Here is a 23,744-nt window from a genome sequence, read left to right on the forward strand (position 1 = left end):
GTCTAATTTCCAAATCTGCAACAATAAAAGTACTTTTCAACAAATATAATTCCCATCCTACACCCCTCCCCCACCCCCAAAAAAAGAATCACCCACTGTCTTGGCAGGGATACAATGGCTCTGTCATGTGAGCTCTCTACCCAAGCACTTATGAGCAGAGTTTGCTGTAAAAAGTACTCAACAGAGTATAAAAACCTTCTACTTCTGCCCTTCACATCTACCCAAATTGAACAGCTGGAGGTTAAAGTTTCTCAGTGTTTATGGGGACAAAAATAATTGGAAAATAAGAATACCTTTCCCTTTACAGAATCTTAAAAGTCATAAGCAGACTCAAGAGTTTTAGGGCCTTCACATGTGATTTGTGATAGAGTCAACACTGCAGCACCAAAATCACCTGCATGTTGAAGAAAAAAATGTCTGGTTGTGTTTTTACATTGCAACATTTAGCCTTTTGGAAATCAATGAAAATGATATATCATAAGGAGTAAACTGAAAAAGATCACTGAAAACTCTGATGAAAATTTAGTCCTTTCTGGAACAAAAAATGTAAGTATGAATTCATCATCACAAGTGCTATCTCCTCTAAATCTGACCATTTCCTTATGATTGCCACATAGATGTGTGCACAATATGTTTTGAAGAGCCATTTTCTTCTGAGTTAACACACCTCACTCCTAGAAACTTTGGTTGTTCTCCAGGTGCAGAAGTCTCTGTCTCCATCTTCAAACTGTCGATGTGAGCAATGGAGATGACTGTAGCAGCTACATACCACGGGAGAGCCATGAAGGAGCATATCACCATGAGGATGGCCACCCAAAAGAGATCCAAGTGATAACCCGCTCCTTTCTGTAGAAAGAGATAATAAAACCATGTGGAGAAAAGACTCATATTTGCTATCTAGTCATTTCCAGGGGGGAATTAATATTGCCAAAGGAAACTGACTCACTTTGCTTGGTAACTTAAACTCCTTGAAGGAGGAGATTTAATATGCTTCATATTATTCCCCCTAGCAATTAAACATACAGCTGCCTCTTACAGCTGCTTTGGTAGAGACCTCTACTGTAACACTGAATCATTGTTTAAGACTTAAGTCAAAGCTACGCTTACTATTTGTTTATTTTTTATCTCTCTACATACAATTTTCTAATCAGAACAATGGAGAGATATGCCCACTCCATAGAGGAACTGAGATCTTTCAATGATGTAACACAGGCAAAGAATTTTACAGCAATTTAAACCATAGTAGTTGTTAATGTCACAGGTGCTTAGTAAACAGTGACAGCGGCAGTACTGGTACTGGTTGTTGTTGCTGTTGTTAAGATAATCATAATAAGCACCTTGAAAGCAGTCACCCTGCCTTCTCTGCTGGACAGTGCTGAGTAGTATGCTGTTCGTCTAGACAGTACTCACTTTACGTAAGGATCCAAAAGCAAGGTTGAGAAGGCCTGTGGGCCATTTCTCAGCTTTCATAACATACGAAAGTAAATGTTTAACAATCTTACACATCATCATTAAGGTAATAAACACTCCCTTAATCAGAATAGGCCGATTTCAAACGTTGTCCAATGGTCACAATAACATTTGCTGACTGGAAGAGTAGACAATGTAACAAAAGGTCTAGCTCTTTTACTCGTTAAATAAATATTGTTAAATGTGTCCGCAATGTTATTCTATGGTTATATTTCTCTGCTCTATTTATGAAGAAATCAAATACTTGATACCCCTATGGAGCCTGAGAAAATAGAGCAGTCCATTTTCACAGCATGGAAGCAGCAGTACCAAGAGCCAGAGTATGACCAATCCAAGGAATAAAGAGGTTGGTTTTAAACAACGAGGATGTGATTTACACTAGGAACCTGGTGACTGTTATCATTCAGCTCTTGTTACAGTTCGTCACAACACTGCTCTCCTCTCATTGAAATGCCAAGATTTTACCCCTGGTTCACACACATGGATCTAATCATGTTCTAAGAACTCATCACAGGCAAGGGGAGTTGGTACAAGAAAGAAAAGCATGTATTCACTTAGTCCAGGCTTGGCTAAGAACAAAAATCAACTTGGGATTATGAATAGATATAGGCTAATATACATTCATAAAGCCAGTTCTTTTCAGGAAGACATAATAGTTTGAATTGAGAGTGGTGTACGGCAGACAAAAAGAGGGCAGAGGTGGGATGAGCTGAAATAAACTTGTTCAATAATGACTATGGGGTGAATACCATGATACATCTGAGATTTCATTCTTTCTTTCTTTCATTGAATATTGACTGCCAACTTAGGACCATGCTGGTGACACATCTGTGAATAAAACAGACCAAAAAAAATCCTACCCTCATGGAGTTTCCATTCTACTGAGGGAGACAACAATGAATAACATAAATAAATAAAATATACAGCTTCTCACATAGTAATAAGCACTAAGGAGAACTGTCAGTACCTAGGTTTGTATAATGAGTATAATGGGAACCACTGGACGGTTTGAAATGGAGGAGAGTCATGGTTTGCTCACGTTCTAAACACTCTGGCTGCTGTGTGAGGAACAGATTCAATAGGGAAAGGATAGTAAGACTACATAACCAATGGAATAAATTGTGATGATTACAACCAGAGTGGTGGCAGTGAAGATGGTAAGAAGTGGTTGGGTTCTGGCTCTACCTTAAGGTGTAGCCTACAGAATTTTCTCCCTCCTGCCTGTTTGTATGTCTGTGACCCCACTTTGGGGCATTCGTGATCTGGCTTCTGTTCACATCTGCAGCCTCATCTTTTACCTGGATCCCTATGCCACCACCACTTTCAACCACATGCAATGCCTCGTATGTGTTTCTTTCACTAACACCTTTTGTGTCTTTGCCCACATAGCCTCTTCTAACCAGAATAACCTCTATTTTTCTTTTGTTCTTTCTCTGGCTCAGTCCTATTTATCCTTAAGACTTAAATTAGCCTTCACCTTTTCTGGCAGGGTTTCCTGCCTCAACCTAGGTGAGATAGGTAAGTCAAGTTAGGTTAGATCGCCTCCTTTATGTTTCCCCGTTTTTCATTTTATGCCTTCCTCTATCACAACATTCATCACACCAATTCTGAAATTACATATGTATTCATCTGTCTTTGACAGTAGACTATCAGTAACATGAAGACCCAGACGGTACCTTTTTTTCTCTGTATTCTGAACACCTTAGCAAAGTGCATGATGCACAGCCAATTCTCAATTAGTGTTTATTTTTAGAAAAGGACAAATAGCATTCATATACTCCCCTTACTGGTAATTATAAACTCTTATTTAGCCCTGAAGAAAATGTAAAACTTTATTTGTTAATTAGTAGACATGAGAAACATTGTGGAGAAGGGAAAAAAGGAGAAAAACAGCTAGAGACATCACAGAATTTTCAAGCCCTCTTTAGACTAAATCACTAAAGTTCATATTAGAAGTACCAGCAGGGTAATGAATGAGCATAATCCCCAAATCTTGTTACCAAAAAACCCGTAGTAACCTAAGGATGTGCACACCGGCCACATGAATGGGTCAAAATAATAGGTGATGTAAAAAAAAGTCACCCATTTTACCCTGAGTCATCTCGATGCTTTCTGGATCTATTTCAGCTAAAACAAATTTGAGTTAGATATGCTGAAGATTAGCAAAAAGAGGCCGTATGAAACGGTGAAATAAAGATTTTAGATGATAGACTCTAAAGGTAACTATATACAACCATCAAAAAAAAACCAGTTCTGGAAAAAAATAGTTATAGATACATAAGTACTCTCTGTTCCCCTCAACATTGTTCCTTTCAAAAAGCCTTCTCCTCAGCTATACTGGACTTCTTTAAGGGGAAGGGAAAATCACCAATGTGACCTGAAGGCCCTACCTGGTCTGCCCCTACCTCCTCTCTATCCTCAACTCTCCCTCTTTCACTGCGGCCACAAAGGATTGTTTCCATCACTTGTTCTCACCAAGTACCTCCTTTTGTGAGGCACACAGTGATTCCCCTTTGGGTGCCTGAAATGGTCTTCCCATCCAGCCTCATTTAGCTAATTCTTGCTAATAATTTAGGTCCCAATGTAAGTGCCATCACATTGGGGAACTCCCTGTACCTCACGGACTAGGGCAAACCCTCTCAATATACCATCTCCTCCTCCTTCATGACACCAGCCATATTTGCCGTGTCACATTCTGCACAATTATGTGAATTGTGCCTCTCTCTCTCATAGCTCCATGAGGACAGGAACCATGTATGTTTTTGTTCACCAACAAACTAGCACCTGGCACAGTGCCTGCCACAGAGTGGATAGTTTAGATAAATGTTTGATGGATAAATGAATAAATGCTAACTCGTTCATTCAGTGGCACTCTGCTAGACCACAGAAGTAAAACCAAAGATAATACACAGCCCTTGCCCTCCAGTGGTTTACTGTAATGGTAGCGCTGGTCAAGACAACAGGTGTTTGTAAAACCGCAGGGTTAAAGGTTTTACAAACCTCCTGTAAGGTGAGTTCACGGTGTTAAGAAAGCATCCAGGAGGGGTACCCAACTCAGCACAGTCAGGGATGGTCTGCATGGGACGTGGTATTTAGGTTGAGTTCTAAAATATGAGCCATAACCAGCTCGGAGATTAAAAAGTAGATGAAAAACTATGCAAAGAGAGTTGCCATTCTGAGAAAATGAAATAGATTTGGTGCACAGGAGATGGGGGAGGTAGAAAATTAGTCTAGAGAAGTTAAGAACTTTTCTATTTTGCTAAAGGCTTTGGAAGTTCTTATCACAGGAGCAATGGGAAGTCACGGAAGGGTTTTAGGCAGGGGAGTGATGTGATCAGATTTCTATTTAGAAGGACGGCTCTGTTGAACTACAAATGATATCTTGGGAGTGGTCAGGATTAGAGGCAGAGGACAGACATGAGAACACTGTCATAATACAGGCTTGAGACGATGCAGTTTAAGCTGAAGGAACAACACGGGGGAGAGTTTAAGGAGACCAAGGCCAAAGAGGAAAAAGTGATAAATGCATTTTGTCAGATTTCAACATGTAAGGTTTACCATGTCTAATACAGTGTCTGACACACAGTAAACTCTAGAACACCTTTGTTGAACAGAATGGTAGAAGCTATGCTTCAAATTCATGTTGCCCCAAGCTATTGCCATGAGACCCAAGAACCCAAATGGTTATGTCAGAGAAGTTATTTCTGCAAAACCACCTATATATGTATAAAAACAAGCCACTTCTAAGATGTCTCTTTGAGTTAAAAGTATCTGAATGACTAGATTTGAATGGAATAAAAATAATATTCAAATACTGGTCCTTTTATATAAAGAATACTGCAAAAAATATGGAAAACAGTATTTTTCAAAAATAACACATGAAACTTTTTATCTGTTCTGTACTCCTCCTCCCCACTGCCATTACCTTTTTCAGATTCTCATCCTTTCTCTCCTGGATTATACAGCAGCCTCTTCCCACCCACCTTCCCCTTCCACTCAGCTCCCCCACCCACCTCCACGCTTGCTCCTCTCCCATCCATCCTCACTGCTGCCAGACGCATTGTTTAAATGAATCTGACCCCATCAAGCCCAAGCTGGATGTCGCTGAGAAGGGGAAGCCACAGGCAGATGAGAAGGCCGAGCAATACAAAGCCATGCTGAGGCTCCTGCATCTAGAACTCTGAGGAGGCCCTCAAGGATTCCAGAAACTCTACCAATCCCTAAATGTGCCTTACACATTCTCTGCTCCTGCACTTTCTAGGTGCCACTCTTTGAAGTGGTATTCTGCTTCTACTCCTTGACATTTGTTAAAAGCCATTCTCTACCTTCAATGCTCCATGCAAATTCCCCTTCTTCCTTCACACCATCCAGCAACCAACCTGCAGCCCTCAATGCTGCTCTCACCACAAACGTCCCTGTTTTTCTCCTGTCCCTGACAACCCACTCTCCTCACGAACTAATCTTTTTTAAAAATCAAAATCATTATATGCCATTTCCCAGTTTAAAACCCTCCAGTAATTCCTGTTTCACTTAGAATGAAAAGCTAAACACTGTAAAATTATCTTTAAGTTCCTATATCAGAGCCTCCTCCCAGAACTATTTTGCTCCCATCTCCACTTCCAAGGGACATTTGGCAATGCCTGGAGACATTTTTGGTTGTCACAGCTGGAGGGTGGAAATGAGCTACTGGTGAGAGACTAGGGACACTGATAAACAGCCTACAATGCACAGGACAGCTACCACCAACAAAAAAAAAACGTCCAACTGTCAATGCTGAAGTTCAGAAACTTTGCTCCACGTGACCTGGCCCCATTACCTTTGACCTCATCTCAGCAAACTAATTCCCTATGCTTCAGTCACACTGGCTTACTATATGTTTCTTCTTAATACACCAAGCTCCTTCCCACCCCTGGGTCTTTTGCATTTACTCATGTTTTTGCATGGAAAATGATTCTTTAATAAGTATTTATTGAACACCTAATCATGTGCTAGGCTCTGTGTTAGACAAAACAATAAATAAGACAGAACACTTGCCCTCTAAGAGTTACAGATTATTAATTGAGGGCAGATGTGAAAACAAGTAATTTAATGTACATACAAGGTACAAGGCACAAAGAAAGGCATGGTCAGTTCTAACCTTGGTGTTGTAATAGACAGGTAGTGAATAGGAAATATCCATTAAACTCCTTCAGGGCACAGACTGCAATGTAGAACAATTTTTATTTTAACGTCTAACACAAGTATTCCATACATAGCAACCACTCAATAAATGCTCAAAAGGTTAAATATGCCCTTTAAAGTTTAAAAGACTTCTTGTTTCCATGAATACAAACTGAACGGTTGTTCTATTTTCTAAAACTGAGATTATTTTAAGTACAAGGAGAGAAAGTGAAACTATTTCCTTTTGAAGTGATATACGCTTTACTAATACAGAATAGAAGCCATTTAGGAATAAATCCACAGAAATCAAAATCTATGAAAGAACAAGACTAGCCTAGCAGCCTAAAGTTGACAAGTGGTACACAGATGATAACAAAGGAGAGGTGAGGAACAGTGTGCACTCAGACATGCAGGGACACAGAACAAACATTCACGCTAGAGGCCCACAAAGATCCACACAATATGCTAATTTATGGGGACACTAAGAGCCACGACATGGTAACTCCCACCAAGGGGCTCAGAATTGAAGAAGGGGACACAGACTTGTAAACAAATTATAATGTACTCTGAATAGAGATTCAAAGAGGTTTGGAAACAATAATAAAAAATTCAGATAATGAAGTTTTCAACTATGTCTAGAGTTAACTCATGAAAACTCCCTGCAATGATGACATATAAACAGGGCTTTGAACAACATAAGCACACACTTTGAGAAGTGGAGAGTTTACATGTTTTTCAGTTATCACACATCTCACACAGTGTAACAACTGAGAGCCATGGGGGCCAAAGAGAATAAAAAATTCTCCAGAATCCATTTATTGAGTCTACCATATGGAACTGGTTGGCCACATGAGAGCTGAAAAGAGGAATAAAACATGGTCCTTACCTTGAAAACATTTTGGCCCAGAAAAGAGATACAGTGGTTAAACAAAATAGATGATGTGAGAGACATATGTGACCTGTGCCACAGAGTAATACAAATATACTAAGAGCAAAAACAAGAGAAATATAAATTACATTAAAGGTGAAAGCTACACTGAGAAGTTTTTGTATTTAAATTATCTTAAAGGATGGAGAGGATTTTGAAAAATAGCAATCATTAGGAAGCAGGGAGAAGAGCTTTCTGGCTGGAATACCTAATAGAAGAAACTGTCAGTCTTAAGGAAAAATCAACTATTCATTTGACTAGAGCACTGGCTAGCATTTGAAGAAAGCCACTTTAAATTTAGGTTGTGGTCCTCTGGCAAAGAGTCTTAAAGCCCAGGCGAGGGCAAATGGAAGTTTTCCGAGAGGTAAAGATTTAAAGGGGCAAAAGTGTGAAAGTTTAAAAACACAGGACTGACATATAAGAATAGTACTTTTTAATAAATGAATGCTTTTGGAATGAAGCAAGGAAGACTGGCTATCAACTCATGGCTAACCCTTTAGAAGAGTCTAGGCATGAAATAAAAGGACTGAGTCTAGGGTTATGAGAGTAGAAAGAAAAAATGAAAATAGGGCAAAAACAGGAATTTGGGAGTTATCAAAAAAGAACAACCTCAAATTAAGCGTTTTACCATAAAAGATATCAGAGCAAATTGGTTGCCACAACCACCTCATATCTATTTCTAGATATCTATCCTAAATTATTTCTCCCTCTCACACCCAATCTATAACACTCTTGAAATCACTTTTTATTGTGAGAAGTATCCCTGGCTTTGCAGCCTGAAGCTCAGACTCTTCCTGCTTCTGCCAATGACTCAGGGAATAACCTTAAGGAAGTCATGACCTTGCTGACCCTGGGTTGCTTTTGAGAACTCTGCAGGGATAATGCAAGGCATAACCAGGCAAAATAATGGCCAAAGAAAGCCAAGCGTTCCTACATCAATACTGAGCTGTTCAGCAGAGTGGAAAGGTGGATCCCATCCCAAGCAGAAGAGAGAGCCAGAGCCACTTGACCGGAAGCCAAAGCAAATGCCACCCAAAAACATGCTGTTTTTAATGTCACAATGCTTCCATCTCTCTCACTGTTTCAGGTTTCTCTTTTGAATCAATTTCCTAATAGTTAAGGCCATTTACAATTTTAGACAGAATCTCCAATGTTCACATTCCACAGCTCTCCTTTCCTAACAAAATATGAACAAAACAATTTTCAGAGTGAAAAGCCTTTGATTCATGATGAAATCTCCACTGGTATCATCAGATTTGTGACAAAAGACTGACACCCATTCAATAACCCTCATTATTCAAAAGAATGATTTCAAGTGGCAATTCTGAAGGTGATGAAAATTTATTTTTTATATATTCAACTGTTATTTTAAGAGGCAAACCCTAATAAACTTTGATTTTCTAATGTTTTCTACTGAGAATAAGGGGAATAAAGGTCTATGTTTTATCATTCCTAAACTTGTGAAATTCTAAATTTTGAATTTTATCAATAAGAAAACATAGCAAAAATTAGTAGCCATTTATTCACCTCCAAAGATACATAATAAATCTGGCCAACTGTAGATCACAATAAATAATTTCTTACAAATATTTTTCAGAATAAAAATATATTAGTCCACATCCATTTGTAGCCTTTGGTAAATTAAACCAACATCCAAAGCCCTGTCAATTCAGAACATCTAAAAATACTCAAGAAGACATAGAAAATATATTTTAGAAACTGGCTTAACCACTAGAAAGGGGAACAATTGGACACAATAAAATAGCCACACAAAGAAGCAAATCCATGGAGTAGGTAAGCCCTGGAGCCTGGAACTGCCCTGAGAGAGACTGTGCCAATCCTTGGAGGCTTTGGGCCTGAATTAGAATGACCCTCTGAACTCTTTGGACTGGAGACCAATTCTCAGGCTATGTGGGAGAGGGCACAGATGGCAGATACCACCGAAAATAAAGCTAGTACACTCTAAACATGGCATACTCAGTTGGCCAATCAGGAAAAAAAAATAACCCACAGAGAAAGACAGTGAGAACACATGCCTCTCTCAGCCTTGCCATTGGGTATCATGCCAAAGGAAAGGAAAAGATAAAAAGAATCTCCCAGGATATTCCTAACCACAGATCTACAATTGGGTTTAGAGCTGGAATTCACATTATCTCTGTGGCCTGGAAAATCCTAAGCCAAACTTGTAGTTTAAAGTTTAAAGTCATCTGGCCTTTTATAAATTAGCCTTGGGCTTCTCCTTCCATGTGTATGTGTAGATAGATAGGTATCTGTAGATATAGATATTTGATTATATATATATATATAAAATCAAAACTATATAATTACATTATAAATATAATAGATATTTGATTATATATATAATCAAATATATATGATTAATATATATAACTATATATATAATCAAAACTATATATATATATATATAAAACTATACACACACACACATATACACACACATGGAAGGGGAAGCCCAAGACTAATTTGTAAAAGGCCAGATGAGGCCTTTTTTTATATATATATATATATAAACCACCAGGAAGCAATCACCATGATCTAGACTATGGCAAAATTTTCAGTACAAATGTAGCACATCTTATTTTCCAAAAAAGGCTGGAAAATATCTCCTGTCTTACATCGTTTTCTACAATATGACCTCACCATTTCCCCATTAAAAGGAGGATCCCCCCTGTCGCCCCCTTGAATGGAGGCTGCCCTTGTGACTATTTTGACCTTTTGACCATGGCAAAGTAAATAAGTAAGGCGGTGTCAGCTGCAGATAAAAAGCATTAAATGGCCTAGCATCTTCCACTTCTTAATTCTTAAGTCAGCTGCTGTGTAACAAGTGCAAATAACCCAACATTACCAGAATGTGAGAAGCTCAGTGATCTTAGAATTAAGACAAGTATCTCAGAACAGTACAATATCTACCCATGGCAGGAGTGGGCATGGGGGAAAGTCATTTTAATGTAAGTTTCCAGCTGAATTTGCAACCTTGTCTTTCATCGTAAGTGAAAAACACTTGGTTTCCTTTGGAATCACTGATTTCCTAGAGATAACTGTTCTTTAGTGAAAGTCTAGTTTTTTTTCTTTTTTTACTCCCCATATTAGATGGGAGCATACCTCACTTATTTTCATGCTTCCATGAACTGTCTTCTATTGAAGTCCAGTTATTCTTCATTCCGTCCTTCTGCATCACTAAATACGCTGACCTCCAGGTCAGTTATATAATCTCACTTATGGTTTTAGCAACTTTGCCATGATGTTCTTCTCTACCATACCCTGTGCCACTTTCCAATCATATCAATATTGAGGCAGGTGACACTTTCAGTATGCCAGACTTACATTACTCTAACTTCCAGGTTTTGATGGACATCATCTTCCATATGCTTCAGGAGCTAGCCACATGCTTTGGACCAGTTCATCACTCTCAGCTTTCTCTCCTCTCAAACTCTCAAAATCTAAACATCTCTTCTTTAACCTAAGCCTTTAATTTTCTTCTCCTGGTCTTGATATTATTGGATTTACTTTTTGCTTACCATGATCTACAGCTTTTTAAGTTCTCCCATAGTTTATCAGAATCTTCCTCATCTCTCTCATTCCTCTACTCAATGGGTTTCTATAGTCAGACAATTCTTTATATTTCCTGAATATTTTTCCTGATATACCTACTGTGCTGAACTCTATTCTTAGTAATATCCTCTCCTTCTGGGTAACAGATTCAAATGCATTTTCGTGCTTCCCTCATATAGTGGTTATGAAAAGTTAATGAGTTAATATATAATACAAAGTGCTTACAAGATTGCCTGGCTCATGGTAGCCATCCACTAAATTATAGCTCTCATTGTTGTTATTATTCATATCTCACTCCCTCAAATGATATTGTAAAAATCCATCACAACTAAAAAAGTCACTAGAGCTGGAAAAACATTATATAAAGTAAGAGCATTTTAGGCAGCTCTCTATAAAGACATCCCAGACCACTTCAGCCTTTTCTTTAGACTCATAACAAAGTTAATAACTTATTTTTAAAATGTGCAAAATATTTTTCTCCCTACTTTATGGTTAATAACATACTGACAAATGTATGTGAAGACAATAAACAAGAACGCATACCAGCAGCTTACAACCATGAACTATCTGAATAATCTTTAAGAATAAACCTGAGTTGATTTAAGAGAAAGCAGATGCTCAGTATAGATTAATTAAATCTTTGATTGTCAGTGTCTTTATTGAAGATAGCTACCCCACTAAAATCAGATGTAGGATGACTGTGGCTAAACAGTAAATTATGTTTGTATTCACTCTTTCCTAGCGAAAGACATATGATTAGAAATCTTTTTTTTTTTTCCAGATTTAAATGAGCTCTCCCTAAAGTGTTAGACTGAAGACATGTACAAATACAAGGTGATCCATGGTCCTGCTGACTCTTAAGGAACATCAGCTATAGTATAACTACCAACAAAGTTTTCTTGTTTTTTAATCAATTAGTGTTTTCAGGTACTAAAAAGAAAGTAGAAGGCAATGATAGACATTATTATGTACACTTACCTTGAGTTTATGTTCTTTCCTGTTTACAATCACAGCTGTAATTTGTTGGTCCATGAAAATCAGTATAGTGACCAACAAAGCCGGGATAGCAGCGGCAAGGCACACCCACCACGGGTTCCCTCCAAATGGTGGAACAAACCAACCTCGGTTTGGACTTGTTGGCTTGAAAAAGATAGAGAACATTTTCCAGAAAATTATCAAGTTAATACATACTATTCGGTAAAAAATCAATGGGAAGACATGCTTTTATATTTGGAAAACCAACATATTGAGACATGTAAACAGCTGTGAGCTGGAGAGTGAAGATTATTTACCAAAACCTTCCCAAAGAATGTAATTTTTCAGGCAAATCTTTAAAGAGAGGAGAGAAAGAATATGGGCTGTTAGAAAAGAAGTGAGTGGCATTTTGTGTATTTGGGATGATATAAGACAAGGACTCAAAATGTAAGAAAGTGATTTAAGTTTAAAGAGCAGCCAGAAGAAAACTCCAAATGTAATATTCAGTAGAAAGGTAGCAAAAACTTACCAAACCACCATGAATTTTGTTCATGGGTTGTAGCAATTTTGTTCATGAAGTTGTTTCTACTATTGCCAAATTTTAACAGCTTCATAATATGTATAAAAAGCCACAACTTTTTTTTATAAGTGAACTAATGTAAACATTCTTGTCTATTATTTTACATGTGAAATAATGATCTATAATAATTGGGCAAATTCTAGGAAATATCACAAAACAATGGAAAAAATTGTGATTTTTGCAGTTCTTACTCTGTTTTTCATCAGTAGATCATATGTGTCTACTACAGAAAAAAAAAAAAGGTTTTCCTATGCTTTTCCTTACTTTCAACAATGCAAATAAAAAAACTAAAATAGAACACTGTCTGTGAATTATTTTCTCCTTATTTGCTATGAAGAAAGTTTCACTTCTCTTCTGAGGATATTCCCATCAGTTGTCTCATAATTCTATCACTGAATCTGACCTCATTTTACTACAATTAGCAGATGTGAGCTTGTCAGGGAAAAAATTTTATTTATTCATCAATGCATTTCAAATCTCCAGTTTAGAGCCTGACTCAATATTCAATAAATATTAACTCAAATCAATTGATTATTGAATTAATGAGAACTTATCTTTACTAATGAATACGTGATAGCAGAGACAATTCAAAAATTAATGTTTCTTATAACATATATATCCCTTCTTCATTAAGTAGTTAATAAACTAAAACTGCAACTAGGTTAATAACTCTTAGCAAATATATGATTTCAGTAGTGGAGAGAGTGAGGATTGTTCTAGAAAATAGATGAAAGACTTATAATGAAAAATTAGCTAGGAATATACTTAGGAATGACTGAAATGTAAATTTTATCCATTATCTACACATATGAATAGGTTCATAATTATTATTTCTACTTTGTAATACTTAAAATTCACATTATATATAAATATGTGTAGTAGGTAGTTTCATAGTATGAAAAGAGTATTTAAGACTAGACATCTGGGGCTTGGGTTCTAACTTCATGCCTTGACATTACTAGTTTCATAATCTTGGGCATTTTGCTTAATTCTTTGAGCTTCAATCTTAACTTTATAAAATCAGGATGATGACCAGCCTGGGCAACATAGTGAAACCTTATCTCTACAAAAAATTAAAAAATTAGCTGGGTGTGGTGGCATGTGTCTATAGTCCCAGCTACTTGGGAGGTTAAATGTGGGAGGATTCTTTGAGCCTGAGAGGCAGAGGTTGCAGTGAGCTGAAACTGCACCATCACACTCCAGCCTAAGCAACAGAGCAAGACCCTGTCTCAAAAAAGAAAAAAAAATCAGGAGGATGATAGCTACATTACATACTTCTCAAAGTTATTATATAGATCAAGGTAATAAGGTATATAAAAATATTTCAGATATTTTAAAAATATTCTAAAACTATAAGGCAGAGTTTGTAACAGTATTATCAGTTGTGTTAAATAAAAAACCTAGTCTTGACATTTAATTGCAGTGAAGAAATTAAATTACATATATATGTGAGCCTAAAAGGGACTGATTTTGAAAAAAAAAAAAAAAAAAAAAAAAAAAAAAAAAAAAAAAANGAATCATTGTACAAAATTAACTAAAAGAGACTCACAATAAACTAGGGAGAAAGAAAGAAAAAGAGTTCCAGGAATAACCAAAAGATAGACATTCACCTACCTTGAACTCGCTTGGCACAATCAGTTTTGGAGTGTCCACACCCACCAGGGCATCTATTACACAAAAGATGAGAATGGACAAGATAATGGCAAAATCACTGATCAGTTTTCTTGCCTGGAAAAAATAAACAAGAAACCAGGAAGCATTTAGTACCAGATACATATATTTGTCTATGTTTGAACTGAATGAAGAAATCTATATTTGCTAATAGTTTATAACAGCTTCATCAACCAATTGAAGGAGGTATCAGAGTGCAGAAAGATTATTTTTAAAATTGTTTTTGTAGTAGTATATCACCTGGCTAGACATAATCTAATCCCAAAGAACAAGTTGGGGTGTGTGTGTGTGTGTGTGTGTGTGTGAGAGAGAGTGTGTATGTGTGTGAGAGTGTGTGTGTGTGTGTGTGTGAGTGTGTGTGTGTGTGTGCAGGGAGGGCAATCACATAGAACATATCCCTGAAATGCTGTATAAACTCCTCCTGCTTGCAACATGAAGGTCACCTGGACAAGAGTGAAAACTAAGTGCATCTTATAAAAATCTGCACAACATAGAAATTCTGTTTATTATTTGGGAGGCAGCACTGTGGGTACAGAGTACAACAAATCTCATAAAATAGGCTGAAAACACCAAGAATCTAGCATGGGGGGGCTTAGAAGTTCCTGTCCCTGGGTGAAGTAAATATCAAGACCTCAGAGTAATGTCAAGTAATGAAAGATGAAAATGTGATGGCTGCACTAGCTTTGTCAAATAAAATATTTCTCAATCCCGGTTAGTTGTCACTGTGGGACAGCTCTTCACCACTTCTGCATGTGACTGCCATTATCTGATAACCCTCCAAATTCCTAAGTACCTCCCTCTGGTCAGGACAAGGTCTGAGCTTTAAAGAATACAACATTAAACTAAGATCATTCCCATAAAGTGGGTGAATATTGGTCATTTGCAAGTTGGTAAGGGGAGCATAGTACCACTTGGTTGCTCGAGATTGCTCTGTAGTCTCTAGTAGCACTAATGAGGATTAAGTGCATTACTGGAGCACAGATATCTGAGCTTCCCATCTGGTGGATACACATGTTAGCACATAATTTAATCATTCAACAAAAATTTACTCAGTTCCTAACACTTTTCTTGGTGCTAAGGATACCACAGTAAATAAAACAGATACAATCCATGTCTTTATGAAGCTAATGCCAAGTTATAAACAAGGAAGCCTGCTCCTAAATAAAACCAAGGTTGATTCAGAGGTTATGAAGATATCTCAGGATGAGCAGTCAGTTTCTGATGCTGCTGGATGAAGGGAGATCAGTGATGGGCTGAGTGGATGCATAGTTCTGAAGATAAAGGATTTCTTGAAAGAGAATGATATCACTGCAGCCAGGCAGTCAATAGAAACTAAAATGAGGAATAAAAATTGCTTGACAGGGTGTGTGTGGTAAAGGCCCTAATGTTCAACGCTTGACCTTTATCAGGTGTCAATAGCTTGATACTAACTGGCTGCCAGATCAAAGTTGTTCCTTTTGGCCAGTAGTTCCTTTATTTCTTGGAGGGTTAGATTATGCTAGGTTTCGCTTTCTTGAAAAGTACACATTGAGGAACAGAAGGAGAGACTTTTATGGGCAAGTTAATATCAATTATACGCAATAATTTTAAGAACCAATAGATGGCACAAATCAATATGGGTGGGCAATAGAGTACAGCAGTTAGGAGCATAATTCATATTGGAACTTCTGCACCATTATTTCCTACTTGTAAAAACCCTTTCTTAGTTTCTATTACTTCATCTGCAAAACATAGCCAAAATAATCCCTATAACTTCATTGGTTTGTTATCAGAATTAAATAAAGTCATGAAAGTGTTTAACAATACTGCCTAGAACATAATAAATTCTCCTAATATGTTAATTATTGTTATTTAAAGTTCCAGAAGCTCTCTTGGCTGCAGAGACCACTGGAATAACTAAATGATCTACTGTAAGGAGGTCTTTGACATGAAACTTGAAATCCAAGAAGCAAAAAATAAAGGCCATTAATAACATGAGACTGCCACTCAGAGCTAATTTTGGTTTGAAGTATGTGGAATCTCACACAAAAAAGGATGTTTCTCAGGGGTTCTATACTGGAGGAAACTCATTTATTAAGTTTTGTGCAAATAGTGTTGATGCTGGCAGTTCAGAGCGGTCTGGCAAAAGATGGTCCCATGAAGCAGTTCAGGAGTATGTCAGGAAGTTACAACCACCCCTCTAGACCGGTAGGTCATAAATCACTGGAGGACCAGAGGTCATTGCAAAGGCAAAGTGGGAGTTAGTTCTTATTTATCAACCTTACAATCCTCACCTAGAAAATACAACTGGTAGGCAACACAGATGTCCTAAGTTGTTTTAAAGAGAAATAGTTATTTAAAAGGCAGATAGCTTTCCTTCTTTTTTTTTTTTTTTTAATAAACAGGGGAGGGGAGGCCAGGTGCGGTGGCTCATGCCTATAATCCCAGCACTTTGGGAGGCTGAGGCAGGCAGATCACCTGAGGTCAGGAGTTCAATGCCAGCCTGACCAATATGGAGAAACCCCGTTTCTACTAAAAAATACAAAATTAGCCAGGCATGGTGGTGCATGTCTGTAATCCCAGCTACTTGGGAGGCTGAGGCAAGAGAATCACTTGAACATGGGAGGTGGAGGATGCTGTTAGCCGAGATCGTGCCATTGCACTCCAGCCTGGGGAAACAAGAGTGAAACTCCATCTCAAAAAATAAAATAAAATAAAATAAAATAAAATAAAATAAGAAATTAAATTTTGAAAAAAAAAGAAGGGAAATAGTAGAAAACAAATTCAAACTGCAATTCTTTGGTAGAAATTCCCATAGACCTATACCTCTAGCCCCAGTGAAGGACAGACCTGCTTGACCAAGATCACTACCAGGCACCTGGGCAATTCTGCTTCTTTAGTTGGTAGAAGAGGCAATCTCAGCCTTCCATATATTAGACACCCTGCAAAACTTATATGGCAAACTGAACCTCATCATTGAGGGCCCACATATGGGGCTCCTAATCTGGCTGCACTACTCCAAGAGATAGTGAGATCAAGGCACATGATTCCAAGTACCAACAAAGAGAAAGTTCCCTGGAAGATCTATATTGCTTTAAGAAATTATTTAAGGTATACTAATGTTGAAAGAAAAACAATGATTTTTTTTCAGACAAATATATCAGCTGTATTTTAATTTGGGTGTTGGTTACACAAATGTATAATCTATGAATTTTACTATGTAAATTAAAGCTCAATTTTAAATATACTGCAACACCCCCAAAAATCCCGGAACTTCCAAATCCAAATTAGGGTTGTCTTTCAAATTATTCTCTTTGGGAAGCTATTTATTTATTTTAATGGTGTTGCTATTGTTCCAAAAATTAAAAAGTACTTTTATAGTTTTAGTACTGAGCAAAGACTCACACTATCGACATTAACTATCACATGTATGAAAGATCCACAATCCTATCTTCTTTGAAGTGTAATCTTTTTTGTTTCAAAATTAATGTGTTCACTGTAGAATATTTAGAAAAAATAGGTAAGAAAATATTTTTAATGAACTATGTAGGAATACATTGTAACATCTGTAAATACATCCTTTTCTACACATTTATGTCCATATATATGTGTACATACAGAATTTTTTACATACTGTTTGATATTTTGCTTTTTCTACTCTTATTCTATTTCATTTGATATTTTCTATAATAGTATACAATATTGACTCTACAGTATTATGCTAAATGGCTATCCTAAAATCTACTTTTCTAATACTCTATTGTTTAGAGTGCTTTTAACTTTTCACTATAATGAACAATATCATAAAGAAATCTTTGCACATATATAAGACTGTTTCCTTTGAATAAATTCCTGTCAGAAGAATTACTGTATCAATTTCTATATAAAAATTTAAGTCTTTTGGTATGTAATGCCAAATTATCTTCTTGAACGTTACATTGATTTTTCCAATTTTCATTCTACTCAACAATACACAAATTACTGCAGATATTTTGTAAAGTTAAATCCGTTCAAAGCAAGAGAAATTTGTCACCACTGAGGATATTCGAAAGAACATAAAATTGTCAAATCTCCTAAAATTTCATTTCTGTAGCTTAATGAAGCAACTGAATTTCTTAAGCCATTCTGAGCTCTCAAATTTAATACACAGCCTACATGGATATATCACCCTCTAAAGATGGTATTAACATGTATTCTCAAAAGTATCTCTTTAACCTTCATAAACCACATATTACATGGATAGAGAGTAAATACAGAATTATCAGTGGATATGGAGTCAACTCTGATAGCAGGATATGTGTATGGAAATAATTCATTAAAAATCACAGCCAGGGTGGTATATCCTGTATAATATACACACTTCTATTTCCACTTCCTTATCCTTAAATTGTACAATATTAGTTTAGTTACAGCACAAATCACTCCTGGAGGGTGTTTATTATTAAGATATTCATTTCTGAGATCTTGGATCCAATTTAAACTTCATAGTCAAGGAAATTGATTTTTCCCAGATCACTGTTGTATTCAACTCTAAATCCCCTAATTAGAGAAGACAGGTAGGGGTGCTATTTTAGCAGATTATTCATGTCTTACTCTATGCTAAAATGAAACTTTAATTTGAGCTAGGCAAAACTGACGTAGAAGTAGAAAGTGCCCTAAAAATGTCTAGCAATGAGTACATACAGTCTACTAGATACACTCTGGAGTCTGTAAATGAGACTTCTCAGTCTGACTTTAAGGAGACAGGAACTGCTCTCTTTGGGCCCTTCTCACAGTTTTAAACACATTTAGAAAGAGGCACCTATGTGATTTTCTTTCATCATTTGTTTTCCCTTTCATTTCATCAAACTTGCTCTCTTTCAAAAACTCAAAAAACATCCTGTTATGTAGGTCAATCTATCAATAAAGATATCAAATTAGAAAGACACAGTTTCCAATTCTCTACTATTAACAGCTATTACTGGTAATGGTTAAAAGTAGAAGTGTCAAAGTTTTCCTGAGAAAACCTGTTCCCTCAAGATTTCATGCCCAAACCTGTGGATTCAGAGGCCTCAAATCTAGCTTGAACAAACATCATAAATTGTGGTTGTCCATCCAAATCAAATGTTAAGTCTCTCCAGACTCAAACTTCAATATCTTAGGAATATAAATTATCACAATCTAAGAGAACACAAATTAAGATAATTAATAGATAGCAAGTGCTTGCCATTAAATATTTTAAATAATATATAGATGTACTACAAAACTCCTACCTCAATTTATGAAAGACAGAAGGAGAAGCATGCCTCAATTAAGACTGTACTGCCTTTTTTATCAGACCCGTTTTGAACGCTTTAATTTTTGTTTACTGTTTTTAATTATAAAAATGAAGAGAAGAAAAATATTTCTGTCCTCTGCAGGATTAATTAGACAGTATCTCAATTAATCTAATAAGAAGCCAGCAGCTTAAATATTTAAACTACCAAAGCAAAGAATAAATTAAGTGGATAGGAAAGGAAATCCAAATAAACATATGCTGTCCTCTCCTTCTTTGGAAAAACCACCTAATAAATCTGTTATAAACATAATATTCATGAAAGATGATACTATATTAATTATTGAGAGAGTCATAATCATACAGACACCAACAGTGAGAAGCTAGTTAATTTACAGGGGAAAAATGAATTGGGTTTTTTGGAAAGCCCAGAGGACATTTGGTTTTCACTTTGCAAGGGCTACAGCTGCTCCTGAATTAACTAGATGGAAAAAGCCATGCATCTACAGAGCAGTTCTCAATGGATAGGGCTGTTATAAAGAGGAAAGGACAGCAGCAGGCACCCTGTGAGCTCTCAATACATTGTAACTCATGATGTCAGTTCCTCTAGTGATCGTGGTGCTTGGAAAATGCTAAACACAGTGTAAAAAACCATTTATTCTAGATGAAAAACAAATTATGCCAGACAATTATGGGTCTTTCAGTAATCACAAAAAGGCATCAAAATAACCTACAAATTTTGGAATTTTATTCCCCAGTAGCCAAAGCTATAAAGCACTGTAAAAAAAGAACATTAATAGTAGTCATGGCAATAATCATAGTTCACTGTATTTTGATTCGGTAATATCCACTATAATCAGAATTTAATAAAAGGAAAGTCTGATTTTGACTCTAACATTTTAGTGCCATAAGTTCTAAGTCAAAGAGACTTGGGGAGCAAAAAAGAGAGATGAACTGGAGAATTTATCTGCATAGGGCTTGGAGCTTGATAATGGGAAGTCTACTGGAAGGAGAGTAAACCTAGTGAAGTGGTTCAGAAAAGATACTAAGGAGACTTTGGCAACCACTAAAAGACGTTTACTTCCATTATGTCTCAAAACTAGGCAGTAGAACAAGAAACACAATGTGTGTAGACCAGAAGCAAATGATCAAACCACATGGAAAATACTATGTCCCAATCAGGTTACTATCTTCTAAATTAAAACTTAAAATCTGGAGCTAATATAGAAAAGGGCAGCTGGAGGATTTGGGAATATGGAAAACACATCACAAGAAGAATGATGGCATGCCTAAAGAAGTTGTAGGGAGAATTTGTCTTCAAATATGTGAAGTCTATCTCAGGAATGAGAAATTAACCAGTTCTATGTAGCTCCAGATGGCAAGTGCAGACCCTGTGGACAGAGGCTATGGAAAGGCAGATTTTTGTGTCTATCAAGAATGCCTGCAGGATACTAGGATCCTGTTCTAGGAAGCATTTAAGCAGATGAAGACCACATGTCAGAGATGACGTTACACTAGATAGTGTTCAAAGTCCTAACACTAAAATTCATTAAGATCCAATTATTAAAATTGCTTGACCATCTAATAGAGTCTTCTTAGATATAACTCAAATAAATCAGTATAATAAAGTGATCCAGGTCCTAAAAGATGGTTTTCTAATTTACATTAATATACAATAAAAGTTTTAAAAGTGTAATTAGTTAACTCATCTGTATAAATTAGACAACCCCAAAATGGAATAAGAGACCATTATGTGTTAGTGCAGGGATTTCAATGTTGTTGACTTTTCTATGATGAATAAATAAGCTGAAAGTGCTCAGGACCAAGAGGTTCTCATGGTTAAAATTATTATTTCTAACCATAGACTGCCTCTTTGCAACCAGTAAGAGCTTTCTCAAAATGTTTTGGCCAATCACTGCTCCCAACCTGTTTTTCTTAGGGCTCAATTCAGGTTGATTGTAGTTTTATTTTTGGTCATATGTCTGTAAGAACTGAAATATTTGTATAGTCTTTGTTAAATATTTAACAGATTAAGTTGTGTTTATAACCAAATATCCTTTTGTCATTCTTAACAAAATAAGTATAAAAACAAATTTGGATTAAAAATTTAGGCCGGGCGCGGTGGCTCAAGCCTGTAATCCCAGCACTGTGGAAGGCCGAGGCGGGTGGATCATGAGGTCAAGAGATCGAGACCATCCTGGTCAACATGGTGAAACCCCGTCTCTACTAAAAATACAAAAAATTAGCTGGGCATGGTGGCGCGTGCCTGTAATCCCAGCGACTCAGGAGGCTGGGGCAGGAGAATTGCCTGAACCCAGGAGGCGGAGGTTGCGGTGAGCCGAGATCGCGCCATTGCACTCCAACCTGGGTAAGAAGAACGAAACTCCGTCTCAAAAAAAAAAAAAAAAAAAAAAAAATTTGACTTCAAAAATTACTTTCCTTGATATAAAATACTTCAAGAATCTGGAGATCTGATTCTTCTTTAGTGACAGCAAAGTCGTTTGCTTTGCTGTCACTAAAGAAGACAAATACTACCCAAGACTAAGTGAGACATATAATAGAGGCCCATTATTTCTTACTCATATTTTAACATATTGTTTTAGTTTAACAGGTTTTACCATTCACCAAGATAATTTCTGAGAGAAAAAGAAACCAGAATGGGGATGTCTCCTGATTCTTGTTAAGGGCTGTTTATAAACTAAAACATCCAATTTTAGTAGAATGACCATAGACCAAAATGTCAACAAAAAAATCATGGTTCTAGAATATCGCTACTTATATAATTCTAGACTTTCCTGTGTTTCATGCCAACAAAAACTAAATGCATCACCCAAATAAAATGTTCCTCATGTTTTCATTAGTTTCTGAAGCCCCACTCTTCAAAGAAAATTCTGCATTATCTAAATACAGCATAGAAGTTGTTATAGCTATTGATGCTACCTGGAATTAAGTGATTTTATTTATATTTAAATAAATGAACCAGGAAGTATATTAAAAACACCTTATGATTACACCAATTCAACTGAGGGTTAAAATTAATGCATATTCTAAGGAGGAAAATTAGAAAATCAAGCAATTCTTTAAGAATGGCATTCTTGGGCCTATTACATATGCCAGTCACATTGAATGTGACTATATCAACGTACCAATAATTTTGCCTAATTCATGGGGTTCTGGGGCTTTCTGATTTCTACTAATCCTAATACTGCTCTGTTTTTAAGCTATGGTTTTCATTTTGCCACCACAAATCTATGGCTTTCTGATTTCTATTAACCCCAAACCTGCACTATTTTTAAGCTATGGTTTCATTTTGCCACCACATATGCACATAAGGTGTGTGATGGCGTCTTTGTTATTTGTTTATGATCATTTGTTGGTGTGGGACTCTGGAAGAACATTTCATGTTAATGCCCTGAGTCATCTGCCACAGAAAATCACAGATTATGCTGTGATATTCCTAATGGAAGTTTTGATGCTGAAAGACTTTGACTAAAGACTCGAGGCAGATATAACAGACCAGTCACAGTGTGGGATAACAGATTGATACACCCCTTTACAAAGAATGGTGAACACAAAAAAGACTGTCAATGGAGTACTGGTATTTGACGCATGTTCCACCCAGCATTAGGGCTTTGCAGAAGTGTCTGATATACAAATTAAATGCCTGATAGACAGGTTAGCAAAGGTAATCTGTTTCATTTTAAGTGCTCATACTCATGGATTGCTAGTGGCTCTTTGAGGGATGGAAAGAGTGGGTTGACCATGGCCTCAGCAAAGGTAATGAGAGCCAGAATGAGGGGAATTGAAAAGTGTAAAGGAGAAAGAATGTAGTGGAATAAGCTTATCACAAAAGGAGTGTGGCAAGTTTAATTTGATAAAGAAAAACCTGGAGTGCCACATGCAATGGATATCTTTATTTAACACACCAGATTCATTCTCTATCCCCCTCTACCACACTCTCTGCCTTCGGAAGTTAACCTGTGTGGTCGACTATGGGCTCCCCAGTCTTATTCTCTGGGATATCACACCTTCTTCTGTGGTTTCCATATACCCTAACTTCACCTTCATAAATAATGTCTTTATTAAATCTTCAAATTATCTTAATTTGAGCATACCATTTGCTTCCTACTGGGATCTTGACCCATACACCAAAT

The 23,744-nt window shown here is 36.7% G+C and overlaps 1 protein-coding gene and 1 long non-coding RNA gene across 10 annotated transcripts in view; one reads left to right on the forward strand and one right to left on the reverse strand.

Moving 5' to 3' along the window:
- SLC4A4 (solute carrier family 4 member 4) overlaps positions 1-23,744 on the reverse strand; it is a 496,548-nt gene that overhangs the window by 29,142 nt on the left and 443,662 nt on the right. For all 9 annotated transcript variants that reach the window (XM_017501628.2, XM_017501630.2, XM_017501627.2 and 6 more), the window contains 3 exons: positions 14,301-14,414; positions 12,110-12,271; positions 668-846 (listed from right to left, as the gene is read on the reverse strand). In XM_017501628.2, coding sequence (XP_017357117.1) covers positions 668-846; positions 12,110-12,271; positions 14,301-14,414 — 455 coding nt within the window. The remainder of the gene's footprint in view (positions 1-667; positions 847-12,109; positions 12,272-14,300; positions 14,415-23,744) is intronic.
- LOC119467376 lies at positions 842-23,401 on the forward strand. Its single transcript, XR_005195909.1, has 3 exons — positions 842-954; positions 15,799-15,804; positions 23,388-23,401. It is a non-coding gene; the product is annotated as an uncharacterized LOC119467376 (long non-coding RNA).

The sequence above is a fragment of the Cebus imitator genome, unplaced genomic scaffold (genome assembly GCF_001604975.1).
Source record: "Cebus imitator isolate Cc_AM_T3 unplaced genomic scaffold, Cebus_imitator-1.0 Scaffold283, whole genome shotgun sequence".
NCBI lineage: Eukaryota > Metazoa > Chordata > Mammalia > Primates > Cebidae > Cebus > Cebus imitator.